Genomic DNA, 21704 nt, shown 5'->3' with positions numbered 1-21704 from the left:
CCACACACTGCTTGCCAGCGTCACTGCCACCTATCAACAGCAGCAGAGCTGAAATATACAGCACACTCTAACACTGTACTTCAATACTGAAGACTGTGAATGAACTCAAGAACAAGATGTGACAGATTTAATATCATCTCTGATCCATCACTGTAATTGTAAAAGTTGTGTAATACTGAATACAGATTTGTGCATCTGCAGCTAATATCTGTAAGTTATCCCTGCAATCTGCAATGTGCACTTTCTTTTCATGCATTTCAAATGTGTCTCAATGAAATGTGTCTATGTCTGCAGTATTTCATTGAGATATATTTAATGTGCAAGCTTACATTTGTCCACATGGGGTCAGCACTGGACTAGGAGAAATATTTTGTAATCAGTGATGGAGGATGTATTCAGGTCCTTCACCAATACAGAAATATCAAAACACTCCAGTCCTGCAGAAAATGTCACTAAATTAAAAGTATGTATTGTTACCTAAATGTACTCATAATGCAGAAAAGTTACCACTGGGATATTGTTTTTTCTAAATTGATATTACTGGTGCATTTGACAGTATGCAGCATTTCCTGCAGTTGCTCAAGGTGGAGAAAACTTTAACATTTTTAATATTCAATATTCAATCAAAGTATTTCACATTCAAAGTGGAGTACAATGCTTAAGTGAGTGCACGTTTGTGGGAGAATAAACAAGAGGACATATAGCAGCATATTTTTATTTAAATTCTGAACAGAAACATTGCACATTTGCCTTTTCATGCCTTAGGTTTCTTTCAGTTTAGCCAGCTGTGAATACATCCACAGTCCAAACTGGGAGAGGAAAGAAGAAATACAAGAAGCACATCACATTGCAAAAAAAGACAAGTAGAAGTTGGCCACATTTGGAGACCTAATAGAAAAATAGAACAGCGATATTCATTATTCACGTAACATGATGCAGTAGAATTTAAATCATGCATTTCTGATGAGATAATGTGTTTACTGATGAAGTTCAAAATACGAGGTATTTGTTGGCTCACATGTTTGCTACATCCTTAGCAAGTGGTTGAATTTAATACTGCATAAAACATGCAATTCAAAATTTTTCTGGTCGACTTCAATTCAGCTCTTCAACTAAAATACAGTAGAGCACACAGATCCATGCCACACAATGTGCACAGTCACGTTTTAAACCCCAATCAACAAAGCTACAACACAACTTATAAGGCATACCCCATCCAAAAATAATACTTAGAATATCAATAATGTCAAAATAAAAGCCTGTGACTACCTGGGCACTTACAAGTTTCAATGTCTGAGTCTTCTTTTGGAGATTGTAACAGTTATTTAAGTAGCATAGTGAACCTTGAGATAAAGCCAAATATTGGATTAAAAAACAAAAGTCTGACACTTGAAGAAAAACACTTATTGGCTGTCTGACAGAAGGTTATGACAGGATACCACTCGTATTTTTCCCTTAAATAAAGGTACAGCCACCTGACGGCTGACAGCTTGGCTTGGCATAAAGACTGGATGTAGGGGGAAACAGCTAGCCTGGCTCTGTCCAGGCTGAGGTAACAAAATCCTAATACCAGCACCTTTAAACTTCATGAATTAACATGTTATATCTGCACTTTGAGTTATGTTTTTGGTTTGTTATGGGATATTATACAGGATAAAAAATTTGTCAGTTTTGTTTTTAATGATTGTTAAGCACTTTGGAAACCTGTTTTTTGCTATATAAATAAAATGATTAGTATTATTATTATATTATGTGTTGGACATTTTACCATTTTCAAAATTTCTGTAATGACAGGAATTACCTTTGACATAGCAACCTACATGCTGAAAATGTCTAGACACACTGGCTTTAACCTGGTTGCTAACAGCACAAGCTACAAGCTAGCAGCTGTTAGCCATTTTATTGCCAGGGCTCTCCTCCCAACAAGCTTCTTTTAATATTATTTTCCTAGGGCACTGTCACTGAATCCTGGGCAAGATGACTGTGATTTGTTTAAAGAAATACAAACAATCCATGGCATTTTTCCCCAGTAGCACAAGCTAATGCTGGTGGAAGCCAATCACTCTCTTGCAGATGGCCGCCCACATTGAGCCGGGGTCTGCTCCGAGGTTTTTGCCTCCTGAAAGGAGGTTTTTCCTTGCCACTGTCGCCAAGCGCTTGCTCATGGAGGTTTTGTTGGGTCTTGCTGGGTCTCTCTAAAAATCAAATTAAAGAGTTTGGTCTAGACCTGCTCTAATTGGAAAGAGGCAGCTGTTGTGATTTGGTGTTGTATAAATAAATTGAATTGAACTGAGCCAGATCGTAGCTGACAGAGTACTTCAGACTTATTGTTTTTATACTAGCCATCAGTTGAGAGTGGTATCTTGTCATCTAACTTTCTACAAGAAAGTAAGTATATTTCTTAAAATGTTAAACTTTACTTTTTAGAGCGGAGTTTATATTAAACATGACTTTGCCTTATGTTTCAGTTGTCAGTGTTTAATCAGTAGGTGAAATGACCTTTTCAGCAGAAATTAATGCAATATCAGAAAAACTTCATCAAGGCACATTGTGTGTTAGTGAGTGTGACAAGTCAGACCCTGCATTTACAAAACTGGGCAAAATAGATTTCTGTATATATAATGTGAATGCTTTGTGGCTAACATGGGGTCAAGACATAACTGCAGTCATTGGTTTTACAAATTATGGCAAAAATATGTCATGGTTTAACATGGATTTCCATACTATCTAAGAATCTCAGTGAGGAGGCCATGCATTTTTCATTAGGATCTTAAAACAAGGCACAGGAAGGGAGGGAGCAGAGCACTCAATTTGCATTGCAAGCACCGTCAAAGGTCCTGCTGTTCACCCCTGCACCCCTTTGTCCTTCTTAAAGTCTACAGCAACATTACAATCCAGAGTTTACAGGTTTTTAAACCGCACTTGTAAATAACCCAATAGCATATGTACAGATTTACAAAACATATCTCTGTTGCCCCTGACAAAATGTGAGCAACAAGGAGGTACAGAGAGCAAAATGAACCACTGCACAGCAAACATTCTCCTCAACTATTCTCCATGCCTTGTTGTGCCCAAAAAATCTGTGCAATGCCCAGAATAGTTAGTGTTAGCTCACTGGTTGACATGTTGACTCAGAGGTTTGAGTTTCCCTTCTGACATGGTGTCATCAGCTGGTTTGTAGCTGCACTGACAAGCTTGCCAAACAAAGCTCTGTCAGCCTTCAGCACAGGAAGACTGAAGGGAGCAGAAAAACTTCTATGAGAGCGCCACGCTCAAGTCTCATCTCTAGTAGCAAAAGCGAAGAGGAGCAGACCCCAAGAACCTCAGCATGCACTGCACTGCCTCTGTTGCAGGCTGCATTTAAGAGGAAATAAGCCAAAGAGACCAGCTTGGTGATGGTATCCGAAGCTAACTAACAGGTTTAGATGTTGTGCCATCAGCACCATCGCTGCAGCAGGGCGTGCTACCCATTTTGGCCACAGTGCAGCCACTTGTTTCTGTGCTGTCACCACCGCAGGGGCTTGCCGGCGCAGACACACTCTGGCCATGTTGTCTCTTCTTGTTCAGTTCCTCCCATTTGGCCCTGTTAGCTTTGATCATGTCAAGCATTGGCTGAAGTTTGGGATTCAACTTGACCAGAGTCTAGAGGGAGAGAGAGGAAGCGGGTAGAAAGATGAAAATGGAGAAATATATATGAAATACAAAAACAAAGTTTGTTTGTTCTTGTATAACCACTACATCAAGTCACAGAGTTATGAGCGTTATCCTCGCCACTGTCGCTAAGTGCTTGCTCAAGGGGGAATGTTGGGTTCCCTATAATTACAATTTAATTAAAGAGTTTGGTCTAGACCTGCTCTAACTGAAAAGTGTCATGAGATGACTTTTGTTGTGAACTGGCGCTATATAAATACACTGAATTGAATTGAACTGAATTTATTTTTCTTAAAAATAATTACCTGGTGATGTTTTATAAGAAGAGTTAACAGCCATGCTACTCTTGATGCCAGTGCTAACATGCTTGAAAACATTATATGTAAACATTATACCTGATAAAGGTATAATGTTTACCATGTTCACCATCATAGTTTAGTATGTTAGCATGCTACTATTTGCTAATTAGCATTAACAACAAAGTACAGCTGAGGCTGATGGGAATATCACTGGTTTAGCATTTGGTCTAAAACTGGTCAAATATTGGCCAAAAAAAAAAAAAAAAATTGTGACCTGATCAGTCAGAGCATCAAGTTTGTTATAGTTCATCCTGTGAGCAGCGATAATGTCTCTTCAAAATGTTATGGCAATTAATCTAATCTTTGTTCAGATATTTCAGTCTGGATCAAAGTGGCAGACTATGTGCAGCTAGCATGGCTAAAATACTTACTGCAATTCTGAAGGTATTTCCAGACTCTTACAAAGGTGCAATATGTTAGAGGAAGGTCAAATATCAGTCAAGGCCCAACTCCAGGGGCCTCCACACAATTTAGACAATTCTGAGGTACAAAGTGGTATTATGAGATAGAACAGACTAACTGTTTAGCATGCTAGACGTCTCTGCAGCTCAAACCATAGACCTCTTTGAGCACAATGTTACTTCTAATTCTTCTTCTAATTCTCACATATTGCACCTTAACCTCATAGATGAAAAAATACTGTGCAAAAAAAGTAACCCATGTCAAGTTCCGCCTCTTTTTCCTCATGTAAAGCAAAATGTTAGCCAGATGTTGCATATCTCCTTGTTCACTTTATATAACATGAAGCAAAATGAATAATTTCATGATCAGTCATTTTGGTATTTATTGATATTTCTTTCTGATATTCTATACTTTCATACAATATACCATATTAATATTTGCCTGTGTTGTACATGTCACTTCAGAACAGTGAGTTTTTGTTAAATTGTGTTTCTCAAAGATCAACCACTATTTACTTTACTGAATATCGGACACTTGCCCTCTGAATATAATTGTAATACATGAGAGGCACAGACTGGAGGCTGGAAAAAGCAGCACATTATTCACCAAATGCACTATATGTGTAAAACAGATAATACATAGAACAAGTACAAAGAACACCCTGCTGCCATAACAGCAACATACAAGAGCTTGATAGTTTAAGGGAGTGAAATGGCTGCTGTTTAAAGATTAGAAGCACATGTAAGACTGAGATAAGTTGCTTTTGTCATTTTTCCATGGTGAACTATAAGTGGCAATGTTGTCATCCACTGTTTTAATAAATTACCTGAGAGACGGGAGGATTTTGTTCCCTCTGTTCTTTCTACATTGTCTACTGTGCCTATTGGAGTTCCAGGGAAATGTGTAATTAGCTATTGTTTCATTAACCCTGCTTCATATAGAAATGGATCATGTGGACCCTAAACACAGAACAATGAAAATGTTCATCTATTCACACACATATAGGAGTCGAATGGGCAACCATTGTAAAAATGAGTTAAATAATTATGTGTGGCAATAGACAATCCACAATACACAGTGAGTTGAGGACATTTGGACATACTGCTCTATATTTTCCTCATTTCCAACTTTATACAAAACACACACAAAAAATACATGTTTGTGGATCATTTTACATATTTGTTTTCTGTGGGTTGCAAATACTAAAGTCTAATAAATAGGTGAGAGCATGCACCCTTGAGATTGCGTACTGTATGTATGAAAGAGAAATCAAATCTCTGTGTCTGTTATAGTTGGGGGAAAAAACACAACTAATCACTGAACTGCCTTTGAGATTGCATTTACATTCAGAGGGTGCATTCACTAATTTATATGAACGATTAAAACAGTTGTGTGGGTGGGCGACGAGAGGAAAGCTCTATATTGTGGCAAAGTTCAGACATCAAGAATATTTTCGGTGCTAAAGCAGCCATCTGCCCACTTTTGTACATTAGGAATTCATAATTCTTCATTTACAGTCAACTGAAAACAGTCCTGAAAGTGTTTTTAAAATTATATTGTAATTGTGGATTCTCGAATGAGAGAACTAGCTGCTCTTTCTTCTGATATGACTATAAAGAGATCATTGGGGGGGTGGGGGGGTTTAAATCCTGATCGAACCAAACAAGGTATTTTAAGGCATAAACTGGGGTTTTGTGAATTAGCATCATTCTCTATTCTCTTACATTAATTGTGGTACATTTATTGGGGTTGTTTTTTTGTTTTTGGAACTCCAGGCACAAAAGAAAAAGAACAAATGATCCAATAACAGTATTTTTTAAAATGCAGTGCAAGTCCGTGTCACATGTCTGTTAAACTTATGTGGCCAGAAGACCCCAGTAAGAGAGCTTTTTAAACTCAGTGAAACCACTTGTTTTTTCTTAAACAAATCTATATTTTATAAACAGTTTATCAAGATAATTTTCTGCAGGTCACAAGATTGAAAATAACTGTTTGTTGCAGAGTGTAATGTGCTAAACAAGTGGGCGCTGATTACGTTTAATCTTTGAAACCTTCGTGACACTGTTGGCATGGGGCCACACAGAGCTCTAATTTTCCAAAACTACAAAGAGCAAGAGAATTGATCCTCTTAATCTTTACGGATTTGTCTCATCTGTGGGTTAAAAGAAGAGACTTTTCAAAATGAGAACAATTTACTCCACAGCATAAAGCCACAGTGACACACATTGTCACTGGTGTGTACAGCACCATTACTCCATTGGGTTAGATCCAGAAGATGAAGCAGAAGAGGGGAGAAAAACTGTCATACGGTGTCGTATGAAGATGGAAAGTTATATAATGGGGGGGATTAATATTCCACAAAGTAGTGAGCCACCACCAGGAGAAGGAGATCAGCGAGATCAAGAACGAGATCTCTTCCGCCCACGGACAAAAACCCTGCCGCCTCTGAACTTTCTCTGTTCTCCCCCTTGCAAATTTAATTGGCAGCAGCACGATCGTGAGCTCCATATCTGCATTCTCCAAACATCAGCTTTTACATGAGGCGGTGTGGAGACAAGCCCCCCACGCAGACAACACACACACACACACACACACACCGTCTTTGATGCTTTTTATCTACACTACACAGACAGTAACAATGGTGAAACCAGAGCCTGGCAAAGATTAGTCTGCTCTAACTTTTGACACTGATCCTAGGATAATTCAATAGATGCGAAGATGATCTATTGTTTGTTTTCTACTCATGATGACTAAGAGTAATGTGTTTAATATGACAGTAAAGAGGGAGGAGGTCTCCCTGTGTGGTTTAACAGTACAAAAGCAGAGAAAATCTGTAAGAAGGGATGAACTATTTTATCCTCGGCTCCTTTCGCAGCTCTCATCCGTCTGATTTTATTTGCTTTCATGAATTTACCTTCAACACGCCTCATCTCTTAACAGACATGATCTCCTCAGTAAGTCAGCCTGCGTTTTTCTCCCACACAGCCTCTACTGCTGACAGTGGGAGGGGCAGGTGAGTCTCTCTTGACGTCATTCAGAAACACACACACACACACACATTACTGTACAGGAGAGAACACAGTATAGATTTCCATTAATTCCTTGAACGATAACCACTAGCTCTAACTCTGACCCAAACGTTTTCTCAGCTGGGATGCTACAATAAAATCGGCCTCTCCATCTGCGCGTTAGACAAAATGCCTCAGAAGAAAAGCTTGCAGTCAAAGAGTAACTCCTTGTTTATTTCATTACTGTGCAGCAAAGCCCACGGTACACTGTCTTAGTGATGGGATTTAACCCGACTAGCATCCCAATTCTCTATTCACACACTCCACTACCTCTGAAAGTGCACATTCACTCTGAAGAGAACAGAATGTAACCTTGATGTTTTTCCAGAGCTTTCAATAATAATAATAAAAAAAATCATTTCTTTTTCAGTGAGAAACCTGTGTCTGCCAAGAAGGTTGAATAGTTGCTGGTGACAGTTTCATTGCTGGCGTCAGTGGGGGACAATAGCCGAGGAAGGACAGCGTCTACTGATGGAAAAGGCGGATGTGTGACAATGAAGGCCAGAGAGCGGCGAAGCTTGAAGCGTTACCTCATACAGCGGAGCACAAATTCCATCAATCCACTCCAGCTGAAGCCCTGGCAACTCATCCTTCCTGTTTCGGTCAAAGATGGCCTGAAAAACGCAAAAGTTAGAAAGCGGTTACAGCTACATTTGTGCTCGTGCTGGAGACACAAAGGAGACACATGAGTCTGCTTACCACAAGGCTACAAGTCAGGCTCAAAGTCCCTAAAGTGCTGCTTTAGTTTAAAGGAAAATCTCCCTCAGCTCTCAAGACAACTGAGTTTATTTCACGTCCATTTTCTATTCCTGCTCATCCGTCTGCAGCCTGAACTTAAGAGGCTCCACTGAGGCTGTGCTTCAGAGATAGTTACTGGGCTACGACTTAGAAGTTAATATTTAATTTACAACACCCACACGCAGAGCGCTAAAGGTTTGACACAAGCGGCAAACCTGAGGCTACTGCATTAGTTATTTCAGAGGGGAGGCAATGTGGCCTGGCTCGATTAGTCAACAGCCATTAATTGCACACAGAGAGCTGTTGGTCCCCCCCTTCCCTTTCAGAACTTGCAGCACAGTCGAGCCTTCAAAGCTTCCTCAATCAAACACACAGTACTCCTCTGTTAAGGTGCTGTGGCTTTGAGGACAGTGTGAATGCATTACAAATTAAGACAACATCTTCATTGGGACCAAAGTCCTTACCTGCAGCTATTATTAGCACACTATTTTTACATCTGTGCGAGAAATCTTGTAGTGCCCCACCAAAATGTCTCGTGTGTATACAGCTGAACGAACAAAAAGGCCAGTGTTTGCTTTGAGTCCTTTGTCAGGAGAAGGTTTTTCTTTTTAAGGATTACTCTTACAACGTCTACAGTTTGTTCTTAGCACAGCAGCGAGGCAGCGGAGCGATCGAGCTGACGATTCACTTTTCTCACTCTACGAGACACAAGCTCTCATATTTCCTACACGGTCAGTGTGTTTGGGAAGTGCAGAGAAAATGTATCTTCAGCATCGCCAGCTCGTGGAGGTCACGAGGTGAGACGAATTGCACGAAGGCACGAAACCAGAGACGGTTGGATGTACTCACGGAGGGCGTGAGCTTCAGCTCTGATCGCTCTCTGTCGCCCTGCTCGAAAAACTCGCTGGTCACCAACTCTGCAACCTGGAATGAGAGAAAAGATGAACGTAAGGCTGCAACAAATGCTTATTTTCATTACTGGTCGATCAACTGATTGTTTGAACCACACAATGTAAGAAAATTGTGGAAAATGCCTGTCACAGTGTCCTGAAGCTGAGGGATAACCATAAGACAAGAAAAAGTAGCAAATACAACTTAGAGGCTGCAAATAGGACATTTTTGGGATTTTCTTTGCTTTGCTCAGTTGTTTCAGCTCTACAGTAGATGACTGGTTAAGAAATAACATTGCATCATACATAGGAGAGTGTTCCTCACCTTGCGTGATATTTCCCAGGGTTTGGTGACAGCACCAAGATCACATGCTGTCATCATCATGGACCTGAGAAGAATCAGATTAACACAGATTTTTTTTTTTTGTGTAGTATTTATGGCATCAATCAATCATTTGTATTCAATCCAGTTTCAAGACACCTTTTTCTGTATGCAAGACATCACCTGCACATGTCTCTATGAGCCTTCACGTTCCAGTTGTACTCTCCATTGCTGACCATCTCAAAGAACGTGTTTCTGTTCCTGCAGGGGAAATGACACATCTATATGTGCAGGTGTAACTGATAAACGATCCACAAGGGGGCAGTATTACCTAAAAGAAGCCTACAGTAAACCGCGTGCTTCATTGTAAATTGGTTAGTACACTGGAGTCTGTGGACTGTCAGGAGAGCCTGTAGTTTAATAAGCAGCGTGGTGTTAAGCAGAACGTACTCAAAGTAAAGCGTGAGGTCCGTGGCCAAAATCGACTGTTTCAACAGCTGCATGAGGTCACTGTACTCTGTGGACGAGAGGTTGGAGAAGATATTGTGACCCTGCGGAGACACATACAGAGATAACACGATGAAGAATTACTGGGTGAACATATGGCACTTCTGCACACACAGAGCCTGGCATAAAGGACTACAGTCCCTGGATGAATTATTCATCATATTTAGCAGGGGTATACTTCACAGAAGATCCATATTGCTCATTACATGGGTTTATTTACAGACGTTTTTCAGAATTTAATAAGAGCCTGACTGTTATACTAGACTGCAGACGGTACTGGATGATAACATCCTTGGATATGACAAACATGTTATATAAAAACTACTGATAGGAGGCTGGAATCTGGTAAGTAACCTTATTTAATCCTGAAATACTCTGTATTTTTACAACCATTTATTGAGAAGCAAATTTCAGGGAGCTTTGCTATATGTGTGAATATTTTCACCTCAAGATTTTTGGTGATGATTATTAATTAATTTGATTTTTAGCAGTATAAGCCTCAAACAAAGCAACTAAATGACTTGTTAAGTTATGCTATATATACATGCATTTCTGGGTGATAACAATGTATCATGTATTACAGAGATAAAGGAAACTATTTTGTTTATTGTTGTTGAATTTTGTTAAGCGATTTGTCAAAAAGGTCAAAAATAAGAAAATTCAAATAGTAATTCAGATTAACAGGTGAATTAAATATAAGTTGTAACTACTGCATCACTTTTATTTTTCCAAGTTGTGATGAAACTTTTATTTAGCCATATAAATCCACATACAACTTGAGTGTCTTGAGTCACCCTTCCTCACTTGAGCACAATATCGCGGCAACACGACACCTGATCTGGAACAGATCTGGCATTTTCTGCTACGGTTTAGTTCACTGAGCTGATTATTAAGTAATGAAAAAAAATGCTCATTTGAACAAAAAAACTGTAATGGTAACAATCATGCAACAATAAAACTGAATGGATATGTGCAGGGGGAGGAAGGAAGCCAGCAGCTCCTAATAAGTGAGCAACATCTCTCACTTGAGGCTCTCTATCATTAAAACAGGCCTCTCTCCATCATGTATTATACATTCACCCAGCACTTAGGCACCCTCCTCCAGAGGAAGGTTTCAACGGATGGAGAGGTCTGTCTGAGGAGAAAACAGAAGATGGAGAAGTGATAATAGAAGAGGTCCAGAATGAGAGAGATGATAATTGGGAAATGGGTCGAGATCTTCGAAACTGGACGACCACTGTTTCCCTTCAAAACGCAGAAAATCTCAGTCTAAAGACTGTCACAGTGTGCCTTGGATTCCCCTCACGAGCTTCTGTGTTCCCATGAAATATTGAACTCCGTGACAGCAGAAACACACAGGACTTCTCTCATTTTGTCACAACTGGAGCAGATGAAGGAGGGAGGCGAGGAAAATAGGAAGTGAGAATGACGAGGGGAAATGGAGAGATACAAAGGGAGCGAGTGACGTTTAAAAGTTTGCATTTTAAATGAATGGTTTGTGCGGGGCCGGCGGATTGAATCGTGAGCTTTCCCTTCTACTTGAATTAGCCACACTATTCATTTATATGCTAATAGGACAGCGGTAGTTCAACCCCATATCAACAGAAACCATTATGATATTCCAGGCAAACATTTGTCAGCTTACTGTGTTGGCAGCACCGTGATAATGAAGCCAGTGGAACATACCCTGCTATGGCTCACGTCTCAGCTGCTCGCTCAAAACGCCTTTAATTACAACTTCATGCAAACCCAGTCACCTGGTAAAATGTCTCTCTCAACCAATTACCACCAAATCTATCGCCTCTGTAATTACATTGATTTGAGGGCAGCAGGAGCTATTTGTTTACTTGCTCACATACAGCAGACATCGAGGCAACACAGCGTTGCCTTCAGGCGCAGTGGGCACAAACTCCACTGCAGCTTTTTAAGGTAAAGTTTGCTTTAGCATCATTCATTCATTTCGATGGCACGAAACTAAAGGGAGAGATATATATATATATAGTAGGTAAGACAAACGAGTATAAATATTCTGGATTTCCTGAGCCCATGTAGTAAATATGCTTTATATGTTCAAGTGTTTTCACAAAGTGGTGAACCTCTCACATCCAGTCGCGATCCAATCACCTGCTACCAATGACCCTCTTTACCTGTGAAATGTTACGAACAGGTGTTTTACAAGCAGTCCACAACTTTCCCAGTCTTTTGCTGCCCTTGTTCCAACTTGTTGCTGACATTAAGTTTAGAATAAGCAGAATATTGCAAAAATCACTGAAGCTGCTGAGGTAACTTTGCATTGTTTTCCACTGATTTTTGTCTAAAGAGGATTTGCAAATTATTACATTCTGTTTTATTTATGTTTTACACAGCATCACCTTTTTTTTTAAATTGGGCTGATACACATTACATTAAAAATATTTAGACATTTTGGGACATGTGCTTTTTAACACCACTATAAGTGTTAAATATTAACAATCTACAACCAGCTGCATATTCTGAGACTGGAAGGAGTCAAAGCTCCAGGAAGTCACTGTGTCCAGATATTGTGCAGCACACAGTCAACAATAGAGTTGTAATTGTACACTTTGGCTTTTGGACAGTGCCTGTCTCCAGTCTCTAAGTTAACCAGCTGTTGGCTGCAGCTTCATATTTAGTGAGCAGACATGAGAGTGGAATCGATCTCATCTAATTATAGACATAAAAGAGGGCATAAATATATTTCCCAAAATGATGACTTTTAACTTTAGGCACACGATTTTAATCATCTACCACTCACGGTTTTGGCAAGCATAATAGACTTCTTGGCACCTCGAAGCAGAAAAGCTCAGGTGTTGCTAATGACATTAAAACTACAGTTTGTGGTTATGTTGGATTAACTGTTAAACTGGCAGGCGTGTCTACTATTCTGTCCTCGTCTCTGTTGAATGTCACTGTATTAGACTGCATCAGTTTCAGCTAGGTGCACCTCATGAACAGGCATCTGTGCGTATGTACCGATAAATTACATTCTCGTCTTTCTGGTTGTTGCAATCATTAACAGGGAGGCCTTTTCATAAAAGTTATTTAAGTGCAGAGCAAACAACTTAAACCTTAAAAAATGTGGTTTCTCAAATGGAGGAGCAGTTTTAAACATTTAAGAGTTTGGTTGCAGATGTTGTTTGAGAGGGCCTGATTTGAACAAACACAACATGCAGTGGTAGATATTAACAGAATCTTCACTGTAACTGCATTGCAGCAGATATTGGAACATAGCGCACCTCGCTCTGCAGGATCATAACAGCATGGTTGAAGTGGTGGTGCTCCAGTGTAGCAGAGGTCCCATAAAGCAGAGCGAGGGCTGAGCCCGTCCTGGCACACACACACACACACACACACACACACACACACACACACAGGGATCGAGAGGAGGCGTAACATCATCAGCATTCAACACATATTGAGAAACAAAGTCTGCTGTTGAGTCTGTTGTAATTCCCTCACTCAACTCAGCCAACTAATGGCTCGACAATGAAAGAAGCTTGAGGGCCATAACCTAAACTGCAGCTGAAGTTCAACTGTTCAACAATGAACATCATCAACATGTAATGTGGAGGAAAGAATACTGAGCTTGGTGTGCTGGAGATGAGTCACGTAGGTCAGGGTGTGTAGTTTAGGTAGTTTTAAGCTGTGAAAACCGCATCTAAATCTGTTGGTGTGCTTATTTGTTTTACAAAAGGACATTCACATCAGATGTTGGTGCCGTATTCGCATTCAATTTCAACTTAAAGAATCCCTATGCTGTTCATACGCTGTGGACGTGAACACCATCAAAAAACACAGAATCCACACTTTGACCTCATAGTCAAATGTTTGTGTAAAGTGTTGTTGCATAAAACAAACAAACATCATCTTTCTTCCATTTATTTTCCGTCATGGTTTTAGATTTAGTTTACTATAACAGCCCTTGTGAGTACACAGAACAAAAGGTTTAAGCAATTTAATGTACTCACTGATCTAAATGTGCTCAGAGTCAGCAGTGTTTACAATCTCATCGTTAAGCAGACCCTTATATAAGCCTTATACAACTTGCCACTTGACTCTTGCTGATCTGGGCTGGACTACTGCAGACTGCTGCAGGTGGGAAAACACACTATAAACAGTGTGTGGGAGGCAGTGTGTGTGTGTGTGTACGGCAGAGACAGGGAGAATAAGTGCCAATACTTACTTCGCCTGAAAAGCATTGTTGGTGCCCCTGTGGTCCAAGTCATGGCACACACAGCCTACGATGAGCGCTAGGATCTCCACCTCTGTCAGAGTCTCCTGAAAGCCTGCCGTCTGCTTGGCACAAGAAGAGTGGAGAATGAAAAAACAAAACTAATATATACATGATCAGCTGACAAAAATGTAAACAAACAAACAAGTAAACACACACACACACAAAACCCCACTCCAACATCATCCTAAAAACCTGTGTCTCCCTCCATAGCCAGTGGGACTGCAGTAACAGAGTCAGACAGGGACCTTTTTGGCTTGGATGAGTGGCTTCTGGAGGCCATGTGCTGAGTGAGTCACCATGGGTCATTGTGGGGATAGCGGGAAAGATAGCACAGCCCTCTGCCCACTCATTAAAACACATGGCAGGAGAGTGGAAGTGCCCAGAACAGCTTACACACTACTATTTCATTTCCCACTGCCAACGATCTATTCAGATGGGACACCCTGCATTAATGCTGTGCTTGATTAATTGAACCACATGGTGGTGTTTGTATAAGAGTGTGTGTGTGTGTGTGTGTGTGTGTGTGTGTGTGTGTTGCCCCAAGGACCTGATAAAGTAAAAGCCTGCTGGGACCACATGAAGTAAATTCTCTTGGGGTTCTTGCCAGTCAGCCTTCATTTTCCCTGGAGATTTTGTGCCCCAGTCTAAACCCTGATGGTGTCATTGTTTTATAACCATTACACTGTGCAAACAAGCATATGATTTTAAGGCAAAAACTTGAGTATTGCCAGTTTGAGTTAAAGGAGTTGACTATCATCAAACTGTGCTTAAAGTATCAAATATAAAACTTTCGGTTCAGAAAGAAAAATTGCGACTCACGGCTGAAATGAAGGGTAATGAAAGAAGAAGTTTTGTCAGACGAGCTTATGTTCATTTTTTTCAAATCTTTGCATCTTTGTAAAATACTGAATGATTTTACCTCTTTGAGCTTCAGTGTACTTTACAGGGGAACTGCTAACCTATGAACCTAACTGTACTTAAGAACAATTTATCAATAGAGTAAATCTGAAAGTGACTTCCTACCCGTGACAAATTTATGTGCTCAGCTTTGGTACTGTTGATTTAATTAAAACCTAATCGTCGTGTGATTATTTGGGAGCTTCCTCAGAGAGCACAGCTTTCCACACCAAACCCAAGAGTCTCTGACCGAAACTGATCTCGTGATCTACAGTTACAGTAGTACTCTCCTTACCGTCAGCATGGCGAACATGCACTGGCAGACATTGAAGGCATGTCTCCAGTTGTGATAGAGAACCATTCTGTAGTTTTTTCTGACAGTCAGCAGCCATCTGCATAATGTCTGGAGGGGGAGAGAGAGAGAGAGATGAGCGCATGGGTCAGCAGTTGTCACGAGGACACGTTAGCATTCGGCCAACCAAAGGAACAGTTTTCAGTGAAGAAATACCTAAAAAAAAAAATTATCCGTGGTCTCACCTCATAATCGATCTTAAATTTCTGCACCATTCCCAACTCCATGAACATTCTCAGGGCGGCCGTTATCATTGCATCAACGTCCAGAGAGAAGTCGTCAAACGAGAGCTTATCGATGCCCAGCTCGCAGACCAGGGGGATGTTGGCGGCCTGTTTCGTTGTGGCAGGATGGAGGAAGTGATAAAGGAGGGAAGAGAGTTCAGGGAGCAGAAGAAAGATGGAGAGGTCAGAGGATGCCGTGCCATTTTTAGATGATACATGGAAATATGGAGACATGCTAATTAAGACTCCATGGACTCATTCGGAGAGGGTTAAGATTAATGAGGGGGCTTTAGTGAAGGATTTCACTGCTGTTTACTTCTCAGAGCTCGTTGACAAACATGGTTGTGCAGTAGTGATCATCAACGACTTTTTTTCATCATTATTCAAACGAAAACTTACATGATTCCAATTAACCACATTCATATTGAAGCATCCATGTCTCCTATCCGTGGCTAATGAGCACAATGACCAGATAACAGTATGTCTTGTGCACTTCTAGTCAGCATTTATGCTAGGACCATTTTGTTCTTTTTAACTTGTGTCTCATCCCAACTAAAAAAAAATCAAGTCTCTCTTAGAAATCTGTGCTACAGTTTCAGTACAGGTGTGTTTCTCCTTCCTCTTCCTCTGCCTTCCTGTCTAAGAGCACCGTGCTTCCCTCACAAATGTTTGCCTGTCAGGTCAGCAGGTATTCTCCTCTCTCTTAATTCACAGCCCCGGGTTACAAAATGTCAGCCGGGTTTGTTTGCCGCTGCCATTTGCACTCCAGTGGAATCCGGTGTACACCATAAGGCTCCTTATGTAGAGCAGTTATGAAAGAAAGTGGGGTGGAGGGGGGGGTTGCAGGAAGCAGAGTGTGGTGCTGGATGTAGGAGGGAGGTGGGGGAGCTGAAAGATCACACAAGCACACTGGAAAGCGGGGTTCCTCCTTTGCAGCCACAAGGGAAAATCCTACACATGAAAGTGCAGCAAAATAGGTCATATCTATATTTCAGAAATGTCAATGCCAATTATAAATGTAGATATTTTCATGTTTTCATCTTTATTAATAATTCATTGAGAATGATTGCCTATTGATTAGAGTAATCCATTTCAAATACCACAATTAGTTTATTGTCATTGGGGAATTTTCAGCCCATATTTATGCTTTGCTTGCTGCCGCAGTTCTTTGGAGGAACTGCAAAAGACAGGACGCCAGTAATTTCTCTCTGTTACAGTACATGTTTTATCTCCCATTAAATTTAATGAGAGATTAATTGGAAAAAGATATCATATCGAAGGGCTCATGAGCAAAACAAATGCATTATGAGCTGCATTTTCAACATTTTACCTTCCCGCTATGTTTCCGACATCGGAGGGGTCTAAGTCTTCATCATGCTTTTGCTAAATGGAGAGGTTTAGTAGAACAATAATGGGCTTTTAATAGTTTTATTTTCTCTAATATGTCTTAATTGAGCTCAACACAAAACCTAGACATTAAGGAAAACAATGAAATTATATTATGGCAATTACCTGCACCACCAGAGTAAACCTGATAACCACAAATTGTAATCCACACAGAGTGTGTGTACACACACAGCAACATATAAAAGCAAGACTGTCTTCAGCGGGGACTTTGGGTCAGAAAATATTCAAACATTTTATACTTTATATATTTGGAAGGAAACAACACAAAAGACCTGTTTTCTCATTGAGGTATGAGGACTTGCTGGAGGTAACTGAGGGGTAAGAAATTGCTCCACATCATCCTTCATCTTCTACTTAGGAGAAAATGCATGCAGGAAAACAGTTTCTCTGAACTGAGATCAGCCTTTTAACAACGTCTTTTGTCATTTTATTAAAAGAGAAAAGGCATTTCAAAACAGAAACAATATACTCCTATGATCTTGGTCATAATTTACAGATTTCATTTATAGGAAAAGGTTGGCATTATTCTACAGTGTTTTTATGGTCAAGCAAACCAAAACCAATAATGCAGTTTTGTCCGTGTCTCACTATTCTCCATGTTCCCCACTGCATCTGTGACACTCAGCTCCAATTTTATCCATTAGTCTTGATATGTACAAGTTTTTAAAAACGTGTCACAAATATCATCTTAATTTTTATGTTGAAAAATTAAGTATTTTTCCAGCTTGAAGCACCCACTCAGTCACAACCAAACTGAAAATTTAGCGAGGACTATTTTCAGATGCAAGTCAAAGGAGCCCTAAAGGAAGGTTTCTTTTTGACAAAACAAAAACTAAACAAAAAGTTATGTTTGTGTTCAGCATTTTTTACACACCGTGTAGAACCTTAATGCCACAAACTGTGACCAGCAAAATGGCGTAAAACCATGTGCACAGGTTTGTTATCCATAAGTTAGGCAGGATGTTAGATGTTTGATGATGGTTTTTTAATTTGTTGCTATGTGTTTGTTATTTGTATTTAGCAACATGAACAAGATTTTCTGTTTTCTCCTCCTTAATAGAGGTGCCACTGCCGTACTTGTGCCGCAAAAGTGCTGGATTTTTTATTACTCGCTTTGAACAATAGTTTCTTTATTTACTTTTATTCCATAGATAAAAAACATAAAACTGGGTAAGAAAAAAAAAACCCTTGAAAAGCACAGGAAGTCATGTATGTGTGATTTACGCCAACTTCATACACAAAATCTCCAGTCTTATCCTTTAACAGCCACGTTACTACAGTTAAAGGACAGGGCTTTAGAAGAAGTCTCACGTGATTTGTGATTTTAATATCTGTGTGGAGCTCACCACCATAAGTGTTTTGCGAGGAAGAAATGGGTTCACTGAGACAAATGGAATCGAGACAACAGCGACTGTCTGTTACCTTGAATTTGTCAACTTCAGTCTTGGAGCAGGTGGCATGGTAAGACAGCACCTGCAAAATAATGGCACAGTGTCACTCAATGCATTTTCGAATCATTAAAATAACCAGTAGGACTCTAAAGAAGCCTGACTGTGGCTATACGGCTTGAAAATACTGCAGACTGGTATTACAGCATTACACACAGCAGATCCTCCAGATGAGGAAGTTAACACTCGCCCCTGGAACAGTCGACAAGAGCATCAGTGTCAGCCTTGATTCCATCGCCATGTTCCTTTCATTTCCTGAGAGAAATACCTGGCTCAGACCTGCAGTTGCTTATTTGATCATAAACGCTCATGTTTATTCAGTGCTGCCAGAAGCAATGCATCTGCATATTAGTTCATTCTGTGCTTCTCGTTTAAATGCTCTATCTCTCTGCCCAGTGCTTCTCCTACCTTGAAACAGAACGGTGCTAACTGCTATAATGCACCTGAAAGCTCCCCATTGTAATCTAAGGACATACCGTAAAGGCTGAGTAGTGCTGAATGGCTACATACTGCAGGGCAGATGAGGGATTGCTTTTCACTGCCTCTCATTAATTTTCAATAAAACCTTTGTTGAAAATGTTATCTACAAAGAGAGATCAGCACTTTTTTTTTATCATGCGTATTCTTGTGGAAATATGAGAAACCAAAAAAAAAAAAAAAAAAAAGCCACAGAAACCCCTAAGAGAGAATAACTAAGGTTTTTTATATTAGCCATGCAGCAGCCGTTGTTTTCACCGACTCATGGGTAAATGTTTCAACGCAGAGCATATGTTGACTGGAAAGGAAAATAAAGATACCATTATAGCTAATGGAATAGAAGAACAGATAGGACGCACAGGGAAAAATCATGTGAGAGAGGGTATGAAAGCTAACACAATGAGCACACAGGCATGACAAAAGGAAACTGGAGTATAAAGGAGGAGCAGTGCAGAATCAACTTAAGTCAACACCCTGAAGCACCATTACAGTTTGCATAGTGATGGTTTTGCAAATGAAAAGCGAATTAAAAAAAAAAAGAAAACTGTTCAAAACATGATTGAAATCATATATTTTTATTTTCAAATTGTAATATGTGATGTGAACATTAGATGGGATGTGATTCTCTTACATCCAAAGCCACAGACTGCTTGGCCCAGGACTTCTTCACCTGGTCATACATGATGGTGTTGTTGATGCCCAGCCCACAGAAGATCACAAACGCCTGAGAAAAGACGGAAAAGGAAGACGTACTCATCAGTTTCCCAGACATCCACAGGCTACTGTAAGACGAGGACCATGTGGAAACAAGCACAATACCTCAAAGAGACGCTGGTCTGCGTCATCGAATGGTTTCCCATCGAGTCTGTTCAGCACTTGTGCGACACCTGTTACACAAAGTCAGTTTAGCCGTACAATATAAACGTAATGTTTCGAGCTCGATGTTGGTGAGGTAACCCAACTCCAATTAAAACAGGATCAAGCCCACACACTGTATGTCATTGACTAACATCCCATCACATAAGCAGCAATATATCCAGATATTCTACAGCAGTAAGATCTGCGGTGCACAACTATACTGTATAAAATGTAGCACTGGAGAAATTACAATTAAGCTACTGTTATCTTTAACAGGACGTCCAGTTTTTCTTCACAACACTGCAGTGGAATTGAAATCTTTTTATTTGACAGCAGTATTGTTGTTTAGATGGCGTCTGTCATCATCTAATTAAAAACAGAGAAAGTCTTTGTTGATAAAGCATAAACATTTAACTGACAGACACTGTCTTTTATTGTCACTGAGAAATTATGCTGAAAAGTAATTACACAGTGCATTACCATTTTTATTTATCTCTGGGAGGTCAAACAAACCTGCCACCAAAGTGACATTTTAATTTCAATGTATAGCCGGAGATCCACTCAGGTGGCACAGGATTAGTGCTGTAGCTAAGAACAATTTTCATTATGGTGTCATTAAATTTAAAATAGAGGGCTGATGTCTTCTCAGATCTATTATTGCTCCCTCTGTAATAAGCATGTAATTTCTGATGAGTTGCCGCAAAGATGGCCCTAAGCACAAGCAAACTGAATGGCTGCTTGGAGCCCTGTGGCCGCCACATAATCTTTAACTACACCACATTCCGGATGTCACAAGTGCTATTTCACCAAAAACCACAATATGACAATAATTCAAAGCTCCATTTAACTGAGAACACAGTTTTGTGTGCTGTACAACAGGACGGGCAGATTGTGGACTACGCAGGAAGAGTGTAAGAACAACAACATTAATGTCCTGGAGTGTTTGAGTCCAAGTCCAGATCTCAGTGTCAGTCAAGACATTATGGTTGGACTTATGTGCAGTGTTCTGATGTGCAGCACTGACGAGGGACGACATGTTTTTCGCAGCAGATATTTCAGCATCACCTGGACAGCGCCGGCATAACCGAAAACATTAAAAACTAATCTTTTTTTTTTACATGAATGTAAAAGATAACTTGTACTTGAAAATGAGCGCACACAACCAAACTCTGTCAAACTTTCTAACAAAATGGCAATTCAGGCTAGCTAAAACCAACACTTTGTATATAATATAAATTTGAAAAATGAGCTACTTAAAGAAAAATATTACATTTAACATTAAACCTCATTATTGTTAGAGACACAATAATATTGAGTATTTTGCATTGTTATCTTTACAAGGAGCTGGCTGAAACCTTGGCAGATGACACAAGGTCATCCTTGATTTGCGAATTTCATCTCCTGCTTCTTTGTGTGTATAATGGTTTTTCACTCTGGAAAAACCTCAGATACCACCCACACACACACACACACACACACACACACACACACACACACACACTGCATTTCTTTCTCCTGTCACTCTTTCTGCTCTTCTTCCTTTTCCCTCACCGCTCCCTGACAAATGCACTTACACCTACACGCCAAAAAAGCAAAAAAGGTGAGCACACACACACGAGTCTTCACCAACAATCTGTGGGCAGATATGCTGATCACTTTGCCCTCAAATAAAACTAACGACTTCCTACGTCAGATCGCAGTCGACCGAGTGGAGCTGCCATCATCTCAGCTCAGTTCCCCCCCTGCAATATCCAGCACCAAAACCAGATGAGAGATCAATGATTTATCAGAATGTCAGTGTGGTGTTGGCCTGGGGCTGATTCACAAACAAAAAGCAAACAGCCAGATGAAG

The 21704-nt window shown here is 40.1% G+C and overlaps 1 protein-coding gene across 1 annotated transcript in view; it reads right to left on the bottom strand.

Moving 5' to 3' along the window:
• Positions 1 to 691: 691 nt before the first annotated feature.
• pde11a (phosphodiesterase 11a) overlaps positions 692 to 21704 on the bottom strand; it is a 38976-nt gene continuing 17963 nt past the window's right edge. Inside the window, exons 8-20 of the mRNA XM_046404737.1 lie at positions 19814 to 19881; positions 19626 to 19718; positions 18492 to 18542; positions 15624 to 15770; positions 15382 to 15489; positions 14139 to 14248; positions 13192 to 13282; positions 9881 to 9981; positions 9614 to 9691; positions 9434 to 9497; positions 9068 to 9142; positions 8011 to 8094; positions 692 to 3642 (exon numbers count right to left, since the gene is read on the bottom strand). Coding sequence (XP_046260693.1) covers positions 3409 to 3642; positions 8011 to 8094; positions 9068 to 9142; positions 9434 to 9497; positions 9614 to 9691; positions 9881 to 9981; positions 13192 to 13282; positions 14139 to 14248; positions 15382 to 15489; positions 15624 to 15770; positions 18492 to 18542; positions 19626 to 19718; positions 19814 to 19881 — 1304 coding nt within the window. The 3' untranslated portion in view covers positions 692 to 3408. The remainder of the gene's footprint in view (positions 3643 to 8010; positions 8095 to 9067; positions 9143 to 9433; positions 9498 to 9613; positions 9692 to 9880; positions 9982 to 13191; positions 13283 to 14138; positions 14249 to 15381; positions 15490 to 15623; positions 15771 to 18491; positions 18543 to 19625; positions 19719 to 19813; positions 19882 to 21704) is intronic.

The sequence above is a fragment of the Scatophagus argus genome, chromosome 11 (genome assembly GCF_020382885.2).
Source record: "Scatophagus argus isolate fScaArg1 chromosome 11, fScaArg1.pri, whole genome shotgun sequence".
NCBI classification, from domain to species: Eukaryota; Metazoa; Chordata; class Actinopteri; family Scatophagidae; genus Scatophagus; species Scatophagus argus.
Note: the sequence above shows the minus strand (reverse complement) of the source record. Positions and strands in the feature narration are given on the sequence as shown.